Here is a 17,712-nt window from a genome sequence, read left to right as displayed (position 1 = left end):
ATAGTAAGTTCTTATTAGTTATCTGTTTTATATATTGTATTATATATATATTAATCCCAATCTCCCAATTCATTCCACTCTACCCTTCTCCCTTGGTATACATACATTTTTTAATGTACATTGTGTCTCTATTTCTGCTTTGTGAATAAGATCATCTATACCACTTTTCTAGATTCCCCATTTCTGTATTAATGTATGATATTTGTTTTTCTATTTCTGATTTACTTCACTGTGTATGTCAGTGTCTAGGGCCATGCATGTCTCTGCAAATGACAGAATTTTCTTCCTCTTTATGGCTGGGTAATATTTCATTGTATATGTATCAGATCAGATCAGATCAGTCGCTCAGTCGTGTCCGACTCTTTGCGACCCCATGAATTGCAGCACGCCAGGCCTCCCTGTCTATCACCAACTCCCGGAGTTCACTCAGACTCATGTATATGTATACACATCTTCTTTATCCTTTCATCTGTTGTTGGATATTTAGATTGCTTCCATGTCCTGGCTATTGAAAGTAGGGCTGCAATGAATATTGTGGTGGATGTATGTTTTTGAATTAGAGCTTTCTCTGGATAAAAGCCCAGAGGTGGGATTGCTGGGGTCCTATGGTAGTTCTATTTTTGGTTTTTAAAGGAACCTCCATACTGTTTTCCATAGTGGTGGTATTAATTTACATTCCCACCAACAGTGTAGGAAGATTCCCTTTTATCCACACCCTCTCCAGCATTTATTGTTAGTAGATTTTTCATGATGGCCATTCTGATCACTGTAAGGTGATACCCCATTGGAGTTTTGTTTTGCATTCTAATGATTAATGATGTTAAGCATCTTTTCATGTGCCCCTTGGCCAGCTGTATGTTTTTGGAGAGATGCCTATTTAAATCTTCTGCCCATTTTTTGATTTTTTTTTTTTTTTATACTGGGCCTCATGAGCTATTTGTATATATTTGGAAATTAATGCTATGTTGCTTTGTTTGCAAACATTTTCTCCCATTCTGAGGGTTGTCTTTATGCTTTGTTTATGGTTACCTTTGCTGAGCAAAAGCTTTTAACTTTAATTGGGTCCCATTTATTTATTTTTATTTTTATTACTCTGGGAGGTGGGTCAAAAAAGATCTTGCTATGATGTATGTCATAGAGTGTTTTAAGTTTTCCTCTAAGAGTTTTATATTGGCTCACCTTACATTTAGGTTTTTAATCCATTTTGAGTTTATTTTTATGCATGGTGTTAGGGAGTGTTTTAGTTTCATTCTTTTACATGTAGCTGTTCAGTTTTCCCAGCACCACTTATTGAAGAGACTTTTTTATCCACTGTATATTCTTGCCTCCTTTGTCATAGATGAAGTCACCATAGGTGTATGAGTTTATGTCTGGGCTTTCCATTTTTTCCCATTAATCTATATTTGTGTTTTTGTGCTAGTACCATAATGTCTTAATTACCATAGCTGTGTAGTACAGTCTGAAGTCAGGAAGATTTATTCCTCCAGCTGCATTTTTCTTTCTCAAGATTGCTTTGGCTATTCAAGTTCTTTTGTGTCTCCATACACATTGTACAATTTTTTGTTTGAGTTCTGTGAAAAGTGTCATTGGTAATTTGATAGGGATTTCATTGAGCCTGTAGATTGCTTTGGGTAGTATAGTCATTTTTCACAATATTGATTCTTTCCATCTAAGAACATGATATATCTCTCTGTTGGTGTCATCTTTGATTACTTTCATCAGTGTTTCATAGTTTTCTGAGTACAATCTTTTGCCTCCTTAGGTAGTTTTATTCTTTTTGTTGCAATGGTAAATTGTTTCCTTAATTTTTCTTTCTGATCTTTTGTTGTAAGTGTATAGAAGTACATTAACTTTGTATCCTACAACTTTATCAGATTCATTGATTTGCTCTAGTAGTTTTTTGGTGGCATCTTTAGGATTTTCTTTTTATACTATTATGTCATCTGCAAACAGTGACAGTTTTACTTCTTTTTGAGTTTGTTTTCCTTTTATTTCTTCTTCTCTGATTGCTGTGGATAGGACTTCCAAAATTATGTTGAGTAAGAGTGGCAAAGAGTGGGAATACTTGTCTTTTTCCTGATCTTTGAGTAAATGCTTTCACTTTTTCGCTACTGAGAATGATGTTTGCTCTAGACTTGTCATATAAGGTCTTTATTATGTTGAAGTAGGTTCCCACTGTGCTGCTTTCTGCAGTTTTTATCATAAATGGATATTGAATTTTGCCAAAAGCTTTTTCTGTATATATTGAGAAGATCATTTGTTTTTTATTCTTTAATTTGTTAATATATCACATTGATTCATTTGTATATATTGAAGAATCCTTGGATTCCTGAGATAAATCCTACTTGATCATGGTATATGATCCTTTTAATGTGTTGTTGGATTCTGTTTGCTAGTATTTTGTTGAGGATTTTTGCGGCTGTGTTCAAATGTAATATTGGTCTGTAATTTTCTTTTTTTGTGATATCGTTGTTTGGTTTTGGTATCCAGGTCATGGTGACCTCTTAGAATGAGTTTTGGAGTATTTCTCCCTCCGCAGTTGTTCCATTTATAGATGTATTCTTGATATACTTAAGAGGAAAGACGAATTCCACGTCCTCCTGTTCTGCCATCTTGACTCCTTCCCACTCTTGCGTATTTTTAAAAGAACTTTTCTGTCTCTTCTTTACTGCCCCCTCCAAGTAATATTTATTCAGGGGGATAAGTACACTGCATGGAAGACAATACAAGCTCAAAGTCAGTATTTTCCTTCCAGTCCTACCCCTGCAAGCCCTCCCTCCAATGGTTATGCTATCAATAGTTCCTATCCTTCCTTCCTATTTTCTTTCCTCTTTCCCTTTCTTCCCCTCTCTGTCTTCTCTTCTCTCTCTCTCCTTTCTCAGTACTAACTGAATTATATTCACCATTCTATTTTTCTTTCAGTACAGTATTTGCATCCTATGGCTTTCCAGTCTTTCCATATAAGAATATTACCTAATGTCTCATTATATGGAGGTACCATAATTTCTCTAACCAATATCTTCTTTAGTGATTTTGTGTACTATGCAAGCATATCCCTGGATAAACTGAAATGACTGGACTTGCTGGATGGCCACATTACTGGTTTAGATCCGCAACAGTGTATAAGTGCAGATTTCTTCGTACTCTCTCCAACACTGTTATCATATCTTTAGTTTTTGTTCATCTTATTCTATAGGTGAAAAAATGGGTTCTCAAGGTTTTGGTTTCTTCATCCCTAAGTATGAGTGACCTTGGGCATTTTTTGATGGTTGTTAAGCGTACTTAACATATATAAATTGGTCATTCAGTTCTTTTCTCCATTGGATTGTTTGTCTTTTTTTTTTCTTTCCCCTTTTGATAGAAGCTTTTCATAAATTGAGGAACTTGGCCTTTTGTCATTTGTATTACATTTTGTTGTTGTTTTGTTTCCATGTAATTCTCACTGTATTTTCCTTTATGTTTTTTGGATTTGGTATAGTGAATTAAAATGTCTACTCTGTTTTTATTTCTACACATATTTTTCTATTACCTTTCTTTGTTCCTTCTTAGTACATAAATATTTGATCTTTCTGGAAATTGTCTTCTAGTGAGGGGTGAGGCAAAGACCTACTTTTATTACATTTCCAAGTGGTTAGTGCAGAGAAATGAAGAGTTTTCCTTGACTCTCTTAGGGTCTCTGGCTGGGTCTGAAAACTAAACTGACCAAGATAAATTGGATAACAGGAAGATATGCAAATTATGCTGAATTTTTTCATGTACTTGAGAACCATCACAAGAAAATGAGGACTTGAAGTGACCAGAACAGGAAATTGGTATACCTTTTAGATAATGAAACAGTAAATTTGTGAAAAATTGACAAGGCAACAGGGTTTGGGCTAGGGCTGGTATATGGTGAAAATATAACTAGGAAGATAAGGGTTAGTTTAATGAGGTTTGTTTGTAGATTCGTCTGGTTCCTTCCTGGAGTTATAAGAGTCTGTGGCCAGAAGGAGAATTTATTTCCTGCCTTTAGGTGCAAAGGAGGAAGCGTTTTCTGCATTTAATACTTCTTAATTTTTCTATGTGGATTTCTTTAATTCAGTTCTTCATTAAAATTTTAAATCTACACACCTAAAAGGGTCCTCCAAAGGGGTATCTTCTAGAACAAATAGACCACCTATTCTAAAAACAATCCAGATCTCAACCCTAAAAGCTACAAGCTGCTTATAACTTGAAAATCAGCAAAAATTTTATGTTTCAAAAATTTTTCAATCACCAGGCATCTTCTGTATATAGTTGCTATCTAAAAGTTATCATGATGAAAAAAAAAAGAAAGAAAGAAACAGACATTAGCATGTCAGGACCATTGTTATTTAGTTGATCTTAATAATTTTATGGAAAAAGACATTTAGAAAATGTAAAATTGTTCTCCCTAGTATAACAATGATTGATTATTATGAAAATATTGATAAAATGTTCTCTTGAAGTTAGTATATTCTTTATATAATTCTTCCTAGGTAGTTACCTAAACAGCTGTATTATTATTGAGTCAAGGATTTTGTTCCAAATAGGTGATTTAGGCTTAATTGTTCTGAAACATTGTGTTATTCTACTTTAACAAATGCTATGGTAGTTAAAGCCAAGAGCTTTAAACCACCTTTTGAATGGGGTTACTTCTTTATGCTTAAGTTACTTGAAGTGTGTTATTGCTTTTATAACTGAATGTTAGGCTATTTAAACTTATTTGCAAAGTATTGAAACCTAAGTACATAATTTGAAAGTTTATTTCTCCAATAAAAATAGTTTCATACAGTTATTTTCCTTTTGATAAATTTTATCTAAAAAACAGCTATTCTATGCTATGGATCATTTCTTTCCTTAATGGGAACATGAGACTACATTAATATACTTTTATTTTTTAATTTGGAATCATCTTTTGTTTGAATTTGTCCTATTAAACTATCTTGTACTGATGGTTCCCAAAAAAGGAACAAGCAACAGCAAATACCTAAAAAATAAATACTTGAGAACATTAACAACTGATTGCTTTGCTTGCTTTACTTTGTGTAGGTAAATCTTTCTAGTTTCTCGAAATCACCATTATTCATTTAACTAAATGATCTTTAACAAAGAGATGATGAATTTAGGGTTGTTTCCATGAAAGATAACTAGATAAAAACAGACTGGAATCTCACTTTTTAGGTGAATTGTCCAACCAGGATAGGGTATTATCTTCAGATAATTCAGATACCTGATCAGTTATGCAGATTCAGAAATTTGTTCTTTTCGGTGATTCCAAGTTAGATTCTGAAATTTCTCGCTCAAGCTATAAAACTCAAGGAAAACTTTTCATTTAAATCACAATGCCTCCTTATTGATATATATTAAGACATGACTTTCCTTTGCTCTCCAAGGAAATGAGACTGATTTGGTTTTTAATTGGGTTTGCTGCTGCTAAGTCGCTTCAGTCGTGTCCGACTCTGTGTGACCCCATAGACGGCAGCCCACCAGGCTCTGCCGTCCCTGGGATTCTCCAGGCAAGAACACTGGAGTGGGTTGCTGTTTCCTTCTCCAATGCATGAAAGTGAAAAGTGAAAGTAAAGCCGCTCAGTCGTGTCCGACTCTTAGCGAGCCCATGGACTGCAGCCTACCAGGCTCCTCCATCCATGGGATTCTCCAGGCAAGAGTACTGGAGTGGGGTGCCATTGCCTTCTCCTAATTGGGTTTAGTGCTGCTATAAACACTGGGGTGTGTGTATATTTTCAAATCAGTTTTCTCCAGATATGTGCCCAGGAGTGGTATTACTGGGTTATATGGTTACTCTATTTTTAGCTTCATAAGAAACCTCCATACTCTTTTCCATAGTGGCTACACCAATTTGTTTTCCTACCAACAGTGTAGAAGGGTTCCTCTTTCCTCCACACCCTCTCCGGCATTTATTAGTTGTAAACCTTTTCATGATGGCCATTCTGAGTAGTGTGAGGTGATACCTAATTGCAGTTTTGATTTACATTTTTCTAATATTAGTGATGTTGAACATCTTTTCATGTCTGTTGGTCATCTGTTTGTCTTCCTTGGAGACATGTCTGTTTAGATCTTCTATTCATTTTTTGACTGGATTGTCTTTTTGATATTGAAACATGAGTTGTTTTTGTGTATGTTGGAAATGAGTCCCATGTCAGTCATTTTGTTTACAACTGTTTTCTCCCATTCTGTAGATTGTCTTTTCTTCTTGTTTATGGTTTCCTTTGCTGTGCAAAAACTTTTAAGTTTAGTTAGGTCTTCTTTGTTTATTTTTGCTTTTGTTTCCATTACTCCAGGAGATATATTGAAAAAAAATATTGCTCCTGTTTATCTCAGAATGTCCTGCCTGTTTTCCTCTACATTTTACAGTATCTGGGAAGACCTACATCCTTGACCTCAGGAGCAGACAGTATTAGGAAATTTTAAACACTGGTTCATCAGCTGATGCCTGGCAGGCCAAAACAGACCACTCTTAATCACACTAAGTGAAATGCACCAAAGTCCAGGTAGGCAGCTCATTGATACTATGTAAATTTAGCAGCAAGCGAAATATAAGGACCTGATGGTAGAATCTGAGTCCCAAAGAAAGCATTCTATTCCCTAAGATATTGCAGAAGAAAAGAGAGCCCTATATCTAGAGAAACTGAGATTAAGAAAATGAGTTATGAAACCTTGAAAGGAAGCAAAACCAGGAACTCACAACTATGGCACAGATTTGTGGTATGGTCCACACACACAAAATAAGGCCATGACTCAGTTCCTGGAACTGTGCCCGTGGTCAGAGTTGTTGCAGGAAAGAAGCAACATTAATGATCCCAAGCCAGGTGATGATTCTTAAATCTCTTAAATTGTTAAGAGATTTAAAGAATCTCTCAAATCTTAAATCTCTACTGTCTTGGAACTAAGTTGGTCCCAGAACCTAATTTAAGTGGGTTTCAGCTCTAAGGATTGGAAGGCTTCAAGGACTAGGAAACATATCTAATGGTACATAGTCATTCTTTGGTTCAGATTTACAAAAGTAAATTTTGTAAAAGCTTGTTCTTTTCTCTTAGAGCTAGAATTTACCATTAGGTCGACTATGTAGAGCTAAAGTTTGGATTGTGTGCTATTTCTTGGAAGGAGGTATAGAATATTAAGATAAACCAGTCCATTCTGAAGGAGATCAGCCCTGGGTGTTCTTTGGAAGGAATGATGCTAAAGCTGAAACTCCAGTACTTTGGCCACCTCATGCGAAGAGTTGACTCATTGGCAAAGACTCTGATGCTGGGAGGGATTGGGGGCAGGAGGAGAAGGGGATGACAGAGGATGAGATGGCTGGATGGCATCACTGACTCGATGGACGTGAGTCTCAGTGAACTCTGGGAGTTGGTGATGGACAGGGAGGCCTGGCGTGCTGCGATTCATGGGGTCGCAAAGAATCGGACACGACTGAGCGACTGATCTGATCTGATCTGATAGTAAAATGTGTAGGTTGTGCTTTGTGTGTGTGTGTGTATGCATGTGTGTCCATTCCTAAGTTACCTTTACCTGTTCCCATGTCCTGCCTAACTTATCCTCTATTTGTTGTTAAAATACAAGATAGAAAAAATTTATCTTCATCTGGATCTTGTTTCAACTTTGAAAACTTTTGACTCTGTACTTGAATGTTATGCCTTAAAACTTTGAAATGGTAACTAGTAATATAACTGCTCTTGGAAAACTTTTAGTAATTTGCTTAATAAATTTGTTTAATAATGTTTAATATTTGAACATTATTTATTTGTTTCTAATTTAGATGGGTCTAGGAAAGACAGTTCAGGCAATTGGCATCGCTTATTTCTATAAGGAGGAATGGCCTCTTCTAATAGTGGTCCCTTCATCTCTGAGGTATCCTTGGACTGAAGAAATAGAGAAGTGGATCCCGGAGTTGAGTCCTGAAGAAATCAATGTTATCCAGAATAAAACTGATGTTGGGTAAAAACAACTTTTTTAATCTTTAAGAAAAAAAGCCCTCCTGTGTATAATTAATGTATAGCAGTGTTTGGAATGAAATATCGCAGAATTTAGAATTAAGAAAGTAATGTTGCTGTTGTTCAGTTGCTCAGTCATATCCAGCTCTTTGTGACCCCATGGACTGCAGCATGCCAGGCTTCCCTGTCCTTCACCATCTCCCAGAGCTTGCTCAAACTCATGTTCATTGAGTCAGTGATGCCATCCAACCATCTCATCCTCTGTCATCCCCTTCTCTTCCTGCCTTCAATCTTTCCCAGCATCAGGGTCTTTTCTAATGAGTTGGCTCTTTGAAACAAATGGCAAAAGTACTGGAGTTTCAGCCTCAGCATCAGTCCTTCCAATGAATATCCAGGACTGATTTCCTTTAGGATTGACTGGTTGGATCTCCTTGCAGTCCAAGGGACTCTCAAGAGTCTTCTCCGACACCACAGTTCAAAAGGATCAGTGCTTCAGTGCTCAGCCTTCTTTGTGGTCCAACTCTCACATCCATACATGACTACTGGAAAAACAATAGTTTTGACTAGACAGACCTTTGTTGGCAAAGTAATGTGTCTACTTTTTAATATGCTAAGTTGGTCATAGTTTTTCTTCCAAGGGGCAAACGTCTTTTCATTTCATGGCTGCAGTCACCATTTGCAGTGATTTTGGAGCCCAAGAAAATAAAGTCTGTCACTATTTCCATTGTTTCTCCATAAGAAAGTAATGTAAAGAATTTTATTTTCCATTTTAAAATATGAATTACCCATCTAAAAACCAACCATATATTTAATGTTATATGTTCCTTTATGGTATTTTTTTTAATGTAAAATATACATGCTTTAAAAACGTATGAATATACCTACTTTGTATATACCTTAAATATACTTTAAATTGACTATTTTGAAGTTGAAAAATAAATTTTCCAACTTTTCAGTGATTAACTTGAAGTTTGTGAGGTTTTATTATCAGCAACTATGGCAGGTTTTGCCTTCTAAGTTGTTACTTTATATGCAAGTTTTATGTGTAACTCAAAATTAATGTTAGGCAATTTTACTTTTTTATTATTTCAATTTATAGTTTTAATATTTTCTGTATTGAAAACATTTGTTTTGTCACTGTTTGAAGTCCTTATTCTAAAATCATAGTATAGTTACTGTCTTTTTCTCATTTTGTTTTCCAGCCATTGGAATAAACCAATCAATTTGAATATTAATAGTTTATTACATTGAGTTTCTAGGTGAATTATACAAATTGTCATGTTCCTAGAAGTTCAAAATTACCATTTCTGAGTCACAAATAAAGTTATGTTTCTACTAGAAATAAATATATAGATTTTTGTTAGATTCTTTTGTGTGTGGTATTATTCTTCTATATTTTATTCTCTAAGATTGTTAACATAAAATGTATTTGTAGAAATAAAGTTGGCCTTTGTGAATGTAGAAAGAGGAACCAGACAAAATAGATAGCTGCCTTTTTCTCTTTCAGCCTTGGAATTCTAATTCAGTAAAATATGTCTTCTTGGGCCCCAGAAAATTTAGACACTATATTTGTATGGACAAAATAAAATGTAGATAATAATTATGAAAATTTTCCTCTTTTTTAATAAAGCTGCATGAAATTTAAGACAATAGTTTAGAGAATGTAGAATTTATTATAGCCTCTATAATCATTTTCTATAGCTATACTTTATTAAAAAGTTTACATTGAAGTAGTCTTAAAATATTCCTCTATCATATTTATAGCATTTAAGCCTTCTAGTTTTTATTACTATTTTGGAACTATACTCTTGCAATTAAAACAGTGGCTAATATTTTTAAATGAATAACATTTGGCATATGTTAGATAGTGCTTCAACCCTAGCATGTAACTTTTCTGCAGGATGATAGCTAAGGGCAGAAAAACTTACCCAATGTCTTGCTGCTCTTGCTGCTGCTGAGTCGCTTCAGTAGTGTCTGACTCTGTGCGACCCCTAGACGGCAGCCCACCACGCTCCCCTGTCCCTGGGATTCTCCAAGCAAGAACACTGGAGTGGGTTGCCATTTCCTTCTCCAATGCAGGAAAGTGAAAAATGAAAGTTATGTCGCTCAGTCGTGTCCAACCATGGGAAAATCTCCGTCCATGGGATTTTCCAGGCAAGAGTACTGGAGTGGGGTGCCATTGCCTTCCCCTCTATGTAAGGCTGGGCAACCTCTATGTAAGGTGGGGTGCCATAAGTCCCTTTATTGAGTAGATTTATCCAAGGTATAAATGCGGTTGTCCTTCAGAAAAAAAAAAAAGCAAAAATTGTCATATTAGTACTAATATTAGTACCCATATTAGGCTCTTTAGAAGATCTGAATTTTCTGTTAGAAACTGCTACTGCTAAGTCGCTTCAGTCGTGTCCAACTCTGTGGGACCCCATAGACGGCAGCCCACTAGGCTCCTCTGTCGCTGGGATTCTCCAGGCAAGAACACTGGAGAGGGTTGCCATTTCCTTCTTCAATGCATGAAAGTGAAAAGTGAAAGTGAAGTTGCTCAGTCAGGCCCGACTCTTAGCGACCCCATGGACTGCAGCCTACCAGGCTCCTCCGTCCATGGGATTTTCCAGGCAAGAGTACTGGAGTGGGATGCCATTGCCTTCTCATATTAGGCTCTTTAGGAGATCTGAATTTTCTGTTAGAGACTAGAGAACTGCAAAAGACTTGACACTGTCCTGTGTTTTTCACTGGTCATATAGAAAATGCAAAAGTGATACATTTTATTGTTAATGAATATATTTTTCTAATTATCTCATTTTACAGACTCATGGGGAGCACAACACTGTATATACAAATAAGAATAAGACACATTCCCTGTCCTCACCCATCTTATGATAGAATAAGGGAAATAAATATATAAATGAATAATTTCATACAGTGTGGTAAAGAATATTATAAATATATGAATTATATCACCCCAGGGCCAGGGCCTCACTTTTGTTGTCACAGTGATAGGGACTCTACTGGCCTTTAATGAGAGGGTTCAAAATGTGAAATGCCCTGCAGTGCTCTGGACATACCTGTAACATTATCGTCTTGCTTATAATCACAGTAGTGCCTGAGATGAAAAACACCGCTATCCCGTTGGTGGGAAGTCTTCACTGAATAGTCAACTAATCTTCGAATTACCTACTTTATATACAAGAATTCTAGATGCATTGAAGCAAATATTCCCAGAAAGTAATTTTCTTATTATCCCAGTAAAGTGTGGCGACCTGGATGTCAAAATATTCCAAAGACCATTTAACTATAAATTTCGTTTTCTTAACCAAATTTTAAATTTGGATTCTGATTTATCATATTTAAAGATGGTAAATTAAGAGACACTGGGTTTCAGCATTGTATCATCTCTTCTTATTTTTCCTCTTCTTTCTCCTCTGTATCTCTTCCCTAAGAAATGTATTGTCTATGATACATTGGTTACCAAAATATTTTTTAAGTACATGGATTATGTTTTCTAGGAGAATATCAACCAGCAAAGTGACAGTTCTGGGTTATGGACTTTTAACCACAGATGCGGAGACTCTGATAGATGCACTGAATAATCAGAACTTCAAAGTGGTTATTGTAGATGAATCACACTACATGAAGTCCAGAAGTGCAACTCGCAGCCGGATTTTATTGCCAGTAGTACAGAAAGCCAAACGAGCCATTCTGCTCACAGGAACTCCAGCATTGGGAAGACCCGAAGAGGTATTAAATTCCTTATATTTCGGGCTTAAAAAAAATGGCATCAATCACTGTTTTTATAATTTTTAAATTAGATGCTTCAAATGCCATAAGAGCACATTGGAAAATTCTAGGCATCTATTTATGGCTAAATATATCTGTTACCATGACTGTTTTTATCTATGTATGTGTGAACCTTAGCCATGCTTATAGGTATATTTATAAATGTCTTTTACCTTTATTATAAGATTTTTACATTTAGTATACATTTGTAATAAGCCAACTCTGAGAGACAGCTATGGTGTCACATCTCTCCGAGTATTACCATGGCTCTACATTTGTTCTCTGCTCTGGAAGTCTTCTGAAAGACACATAAAAGTACATAGATAATGATGGTAAAATTCTCAATTTTACCTTTTATATTTTTGCTGTAAATACTAGAAGTAGAAGAGTGGACCCCAGGTAATTTCCTTATGTTCCAAAATTATGTTCCTGGATTGTGGGGTTCATTATATCTTTATAAAAATATGCAAAATATATCATTTCAGAATGGGAGTATGTAAAAGATATGTGTATTCTGCATGATGATAGTAAAATGACTAATCACTTATTGATTACTTACCATAAGAAAGAGAACCCTGACAATACAGTAGTGGTCCTTGTGTCGCATGTAATTACATGCCAGTACCTTCATGCCTCACCCAGGATAGGTGCTATTCCAAGCAAGGGTAAATCCCGGTTTTGTAGATTATGATGATTATACAAATTGGGGATGTTTGGGACTCTTCACCAAAAAAGTAGAAGATTATAAATTCTAAATTAGGAGTTCTGAAACTAGTGTGAGTCTTGCAACTCTGTTTTTCTTTTTCAAGATGATTTTGAATATTCTAGGTCCCTTGAATTTTCCTAAGAATTGTTTTTAATAACTTGGCGACTTCTGTAGACAATCCAGCTTCATAGTTATTGTGTAGGACCTGTAGATCAGTTTGGAATGTATTGCCATGTTAACAATATTAAGTCTTCTAATCCATGAACTTGGGATATCTTTTAATTTATTTAGGTTTTAAATTTCTAACAGTGCTTTGTAGTTATAATAGGATAACTCCTCTGCATCTTTTGTTAAATATTTTATCCTTTTTGATGCTGTTGTCAGTGGAATTGTTTTATTAATTTCATTTGTAGAAATACAGTTGATTGCATATTGATCATGTATACTGCAACCTTGGTGAACTCATTCATTACTTCTAATAGTTTTCAGTGGACTGCTTAGGATTTTCTGTATGCAAGATTGTATTTAAATTGCCTAATTGTCTTGGCTAGAATTTCCAGTACAGTTTGGAATGGAAATGGCAAGTGTGGGCATCTTTATTTTGTTCCTAATCTTACGAGAAAGCATTCAGTCTTTCACCTTTAAGTATTGCCCTTGTTTTGTTCTTCAGTCACTAAGTCACGTCTGACTCTTTGTGAAACCAAGGACTGCAGCATGCCAGGCTTTCCTGTCCTTCACTATCTCCCAGAGTTTGCTCAGATTCACATCCATTGAGTCAGTGATGCTATTTAACCATCTCATCCTCTGCCACCTGCTTCTGCTTTTGCCTTCAATCTTTCCCAACATCTCTTTCAGAACTTTCCACAGTTTATGGTGATCCACACAGTCAAAGGCTTTAGCATAGTCAATAAAGCAGAAAGAGATGTTTTTCTGGAACTCTCTTGCTTTTTTGATAATCCAGCAGATGTTGGCAATTTGATCTCTGGTTCCTCTGCCTTTTCTACAACCAGCTTGAACATCTGGAAGTTCACGGTTCACATATTGTTCAAGACTGGCTTGGAGAATTTTGAGCATTACTTTGCTAGCATGTGAGATGAGTGCAATTGTGGGAAAGTTTGAGCATTCTTTGGCATTGCCTTTCTTTGGGATTGGAATTGACTTTATTGACTATGCCAAAGCCTTTGACTGCGGATCACAGTAAACTTTGGAAAATTCTGAAAGAGATGGGAATACCATACCACCTGACCTGCCTCTTGAGAAATGTGTATGCAGGTCAGGAAGCAACAGTTAGAACTGGACATGGAACAACAGACTGGTTCCAAATAGGAAAAGGAGTATGTCAAGGCTGTATATTGTCACCCTGCTTACTTAACTTATATGCAGAGTACATCATGAGAAACGCTGGGCTGAGGGAAGCACAAGCTGGAATCAAGGTTGCCAGGAGAAATATCAATAACCTCAGATATGCAGATGACACTACCCTTATGGCAGAAAGTGAAGAAGAACTAAAGAGCCTCTTGATAAAAGTGAAAGAAGAGAGTGAAAAAGTTGGCTTAAAACTCAACATTCAGAAAACTAAGATCATGGCATCTGGTCCCATCACTTCATGGCAAATAGATGGGGAAACAGTGGAAACAATGACAGACTTTATTTTTGGGGGCTCCAAAATCACTGCAGATGGTGATTGCAGCCATGAAATTAAAAGATGCTTACTCCATGGAAGGAAAACACTTACTCCGTGGAAGGAAAGTTATGACCAACTTAGCATATTACAAAGCAGAGACATTACTTTGCCAACAAAGATCCGTCTAGTCAATGCTATGGTTTTTCCAGTAGTCATGTATGGATGTGAGAGTTGGATTATAAAGCTGAGCACCAAACAATTGATGCTTTTGAACTGTGGTGTTGGAGAAGACTCTTGAGAGTCCCTTAGAGTGCAAGGAGATCCAACCAGTCCATGCTAAACTAAATCAGTCCTGAATATCCATTGGAAGGACTGATGTTGAAGCTAAAACTCCAATACTTTGGCCACCTGATGTGAACTGACTCCTTGGAAAAGACCCTGATGCTGGGAAAGATTGAAGGTGGGAGGAGAAGGGGACGACAGAGAATGAGATGGTTGGATGGCATCATTGACTCAATGGACCTGAGTTTGGGTAAACTCTGAGAGTTGGTGATGGACAGGGAGGCCTGGCATGCTGCAGTCCATGGGGTCACAAAGAGCTGGACACGACTGAGCGACCTGAACTAAATTGAACTTTCCCGACATTAAGGCCTTTTCCAATGAGTCAGGTCTTCACATCAAGTGGGCAAGGTATTGAAGCTTCAGCTTGAGCATCAGTCCTTCCAGTAAATATTCAGGGTTGATTTCCTTTAGGATTGACTGATTTCATCTCCTTGCTGTCCAGGGGACTCTCAAGAGTCTTTTCTAACAGCACAATTCAAAACTGTCAATTCTTCAGCTCTCAGCCTTCTTTATGGTCCAAGTCTTAAATCCATACATGACTACTGGAAAAACTATTAGTTTTGACTATATGGACCTTTGTTGGCAAAGTGATGTCTCTGCTTTTTAATATGCTGTCTAGGTTGGTCACAGCTTTTCTTCCAAGGAGCAAGCATCTTTTAATTTTATGGTTGCAGTCACTGTCTACGGTGATTTTGGAGCCCCCAAATAGAAAATCTATCACTGCTTCCACTTTTTCTGCTTCTATTTGCCATGAAGTGATGGAAGTGGATGCCATGATCTTAGCTTTTGGAATGTTGAGTTTCAAGCCAGCTTTTTTACTCTCCTCTTTCACCCTCATCGAGATGCTCTTTGGTTTTTCTTCACTTTCTGCCATTAGAATGGTATAATCTGCATATCTGAGGTTGTTGATATTTCTCCGGGCAACCTTTATTCTAGCTTGTTAATCATCCAGCCCGTTGTTTTATATGATGTAGTCTGCATATAAGTTAAATAAGCAGGGTGACAGTATACAGCCTTAATGTATTCCTTTCCCAATTTGGAACCAGTCCGTTGTTCCATGTCCAGTTATGTTGCTTCTTGACCTGCATACAGTTTTCTCAGGAGACAGGTAATGTGGTCTGGTATTTCCATCTTTTTAAGAATTTTGCTGTGATCCACACAGTCAAAGCCTTTAGCTTAGTCAATGAAGCAGAGTGATAGTTGCTTAGTAGTATCTGACTCTTTTGTGACCCCATGGAATGTAGCCTGCCAGTTCCTCTTCCACTGAATTCTCCATCCAGGCAAAAATACTAGAGTGGGTTACCATTCCCTTCTCCAGAGGAACTTCCTGGACCATGAATAGAATCCGAGTCTCCTGCAGTGCAGACAGATTCTTTACTGTCTGAGCTACCAGGGAAACCCTGATAGCTCAGACAATGAAGCAAAAGTAGATGTTTTTCTGAAACTGCATTCCTTTCCCTATGAGCTCAAGAATGTTAGCAGTTTGATTTCTGGTTCCTCCTAAACCCTTGTTAATGGTGGGTTTTTGAAGATTTCCTTTATCAGGTTGAGTAAGTTCCTTTCTACCCCTTGTTTACTGAGTGTTTAATCATGAAAGGATGTTGAGCTTTGTCAAATGCTTTTTCTTCATTATTGAGGTACTCATATGTTTTTGTCCTTTATTGATAGGCTATAGTATAATAATTGACTTTCACATATTAAGCCAACCTTGCATTCTAAGATAAAACTCATTGGTCATAATATATAATCCTTTCATGTACTGCTGGATTCAGTCTGTTAATATTTTGTTGACAATCATTGTGTCTCTATTCATTAGAGAGATTGATTTGTAGTGGGTTTTTTTTAAATTGTATCTTGGTCCAGTTTTGTTATTAAAGTATTACTAGTGTCAAAGAATGAAGTGGAAAATGTTCTCTTCTCTACTATATTTTGAAAGATTTTGCAAAACATTGTATTTTAAAAATATTTGGTGAATTTGATGGTTAAGCTATTTGGGTCTAAACTTTTCCTTGTGGATGGATTTAGGTTAACAGCTCATTCTCTTCACTGATCAAATGTCTATTCAGATTGATTATTTAGTTTAGAATCAGTTTTGGTATTGTATCTTTTTTAGGAATTTGTCCATTCATCTAAATTATCTAGTATATTGGCATACATTTGTGCATAGAACTCTCTTTTAATATTTCGTTATTTCTGTGCGGCTAAGAGTAGTGTCCCCTCTTTCATTCTTAATTTTAGTAATTTGAGTCATCTTGTTTTTCTCAGTTATAGCTAAAATTTTGTCAATTTTGTTGATCTCTTTAAGAACCAACTTTTTGCTTTGTTGATTTATTTCTGTATTTTCCCTTCTTTATTTTATTTCCATTCTAGTCTTAATTATATTATACCTCCTGTTTGTTTTGGGTATAGTTTTCTCTTCTTTTCCAGTGTCTTAATGTTAAAGGTTAGATGATTAATTTGAGAACTTTCTTCTTTTTTAATAATAAACATATACAGATATAATTTTACTCTAAGCACTGCTTTCATTGGATCTGAATTTTGGTATGTTATTGTCTCAACTTCATTTATTCCAAAGTCTTGTCTAATTTCTAATTTCCCTTGTTTCTTCTTCTTTGGACAATTTGTTACTTAGGAGTATGTTGTCATATAAAAAGGATGTAAAGGCTTTCCTGGATGCTTAGATGGTAAGATGGCTTAGCCTGCCTGCAATGCAAGAGACCCGGATCCAATACCTGTATCAGGAAGATCTCCTGGAGAAGGGAATGGCTACCCACTCCAGTATTCTTGCTTGGAGAATGCCATGGACAGATGAGCCTAATGGGCTACAGTCCCTGGGATCACAAAGAGTCGAACACAACTGAGAGACTAACACTTTCACGATTTTCAAAGCAACAAAGCCACTTTGGAAAACATTTCGGCAGTTCCTTAATAAATTGAAAATCAAATTACTATAGTACCTAGCAATCCCATTACTAGGTATATACCCAAGAGAACTGAATATATAGCTGATCATAATGAAATCCAAAAAGTAGAAAAAAGCCAGTGTCTATAACTGCTGAATGGATAAACAAAATACAGCTGTAAAAAGGAGTAAAATACTAATATACTCTACAAAGGGAGAAGGCAATGGCACCCCACTCCAGTACTCTTGCCTGGACAATCCCATGGACGGAGGAGCCTGGTGGGCTGCAGTCCATGGGGTCACTGAGAGTTGGACACGACTGAGCGACTTCACTTTGACTTTTCCCTTTCCTGCATTGGAGAAGGAAATGGCAACCCACTCCAGTGTTCTTGCCTGGAGAATCCCAGGGACGGGG

The 17,712-nt window shown here is 36.4% G+C and overlaps 1 protein-coding gene across 16 annotated transcripts in view; it reads left to right on the top strand.

Annotated features, from left to right (window-relative positions):
- Window positions 1-17,712, top strand: part of ZRANB3 (zinc finger RANBP2-type containing 3) — a 301,572-nt gene that overhangs the window by 148,791 nt on the left and 135,069 nt on the right. For 8 of the 16 annotated variants that reach the window (XR_015145498.1, XM_086350708.1, XM_086350691.1 and 5 more), the window contains 2 exons: window positions 7,778-7,956; window positions 11,453-11,684. Coding sequence is in view for 12 of the 16 variants with exons in the window: in XM_086350708.1 (XP_086206834.1) it covers window positions 7,778-7,956; window positions 11,453-11,684 (411 nt within the window). In the remaining 4 variants the exon portion in view is untranslated. Of the gene's footprint in view, window positions 1-6,371; window positions 6,510-7,777; window positions 7,957-11,452; window positions 11,685-17,712 lie in introns of those variants that run through there. The other 8 variants (XM_086350767.1, XM_086350732.1, XM_086350726.1 and 5 more) reach the window with 5 other exon arrangements.

Source organism: Bos grunniens, chromosome 2, assembly GCF_055505025.1.
Source record: "Bos grunniens cultivar Pamir isolate PY7600 chromosome 2, Bosgru_T2T1.0, whole genome shotgun sequence".
In the NCBI taxonomy this organism is placed as follows: Eukaryota; Metazoa; Chordata; class Mammalia; order Artiodactyla; family Bovidae; genus Bos; species Bos grunniens.
Note: the sequence above shows the minus strand (reverse complement) of the source record. Positions and strands in the feature narration are given on the sequence as shown.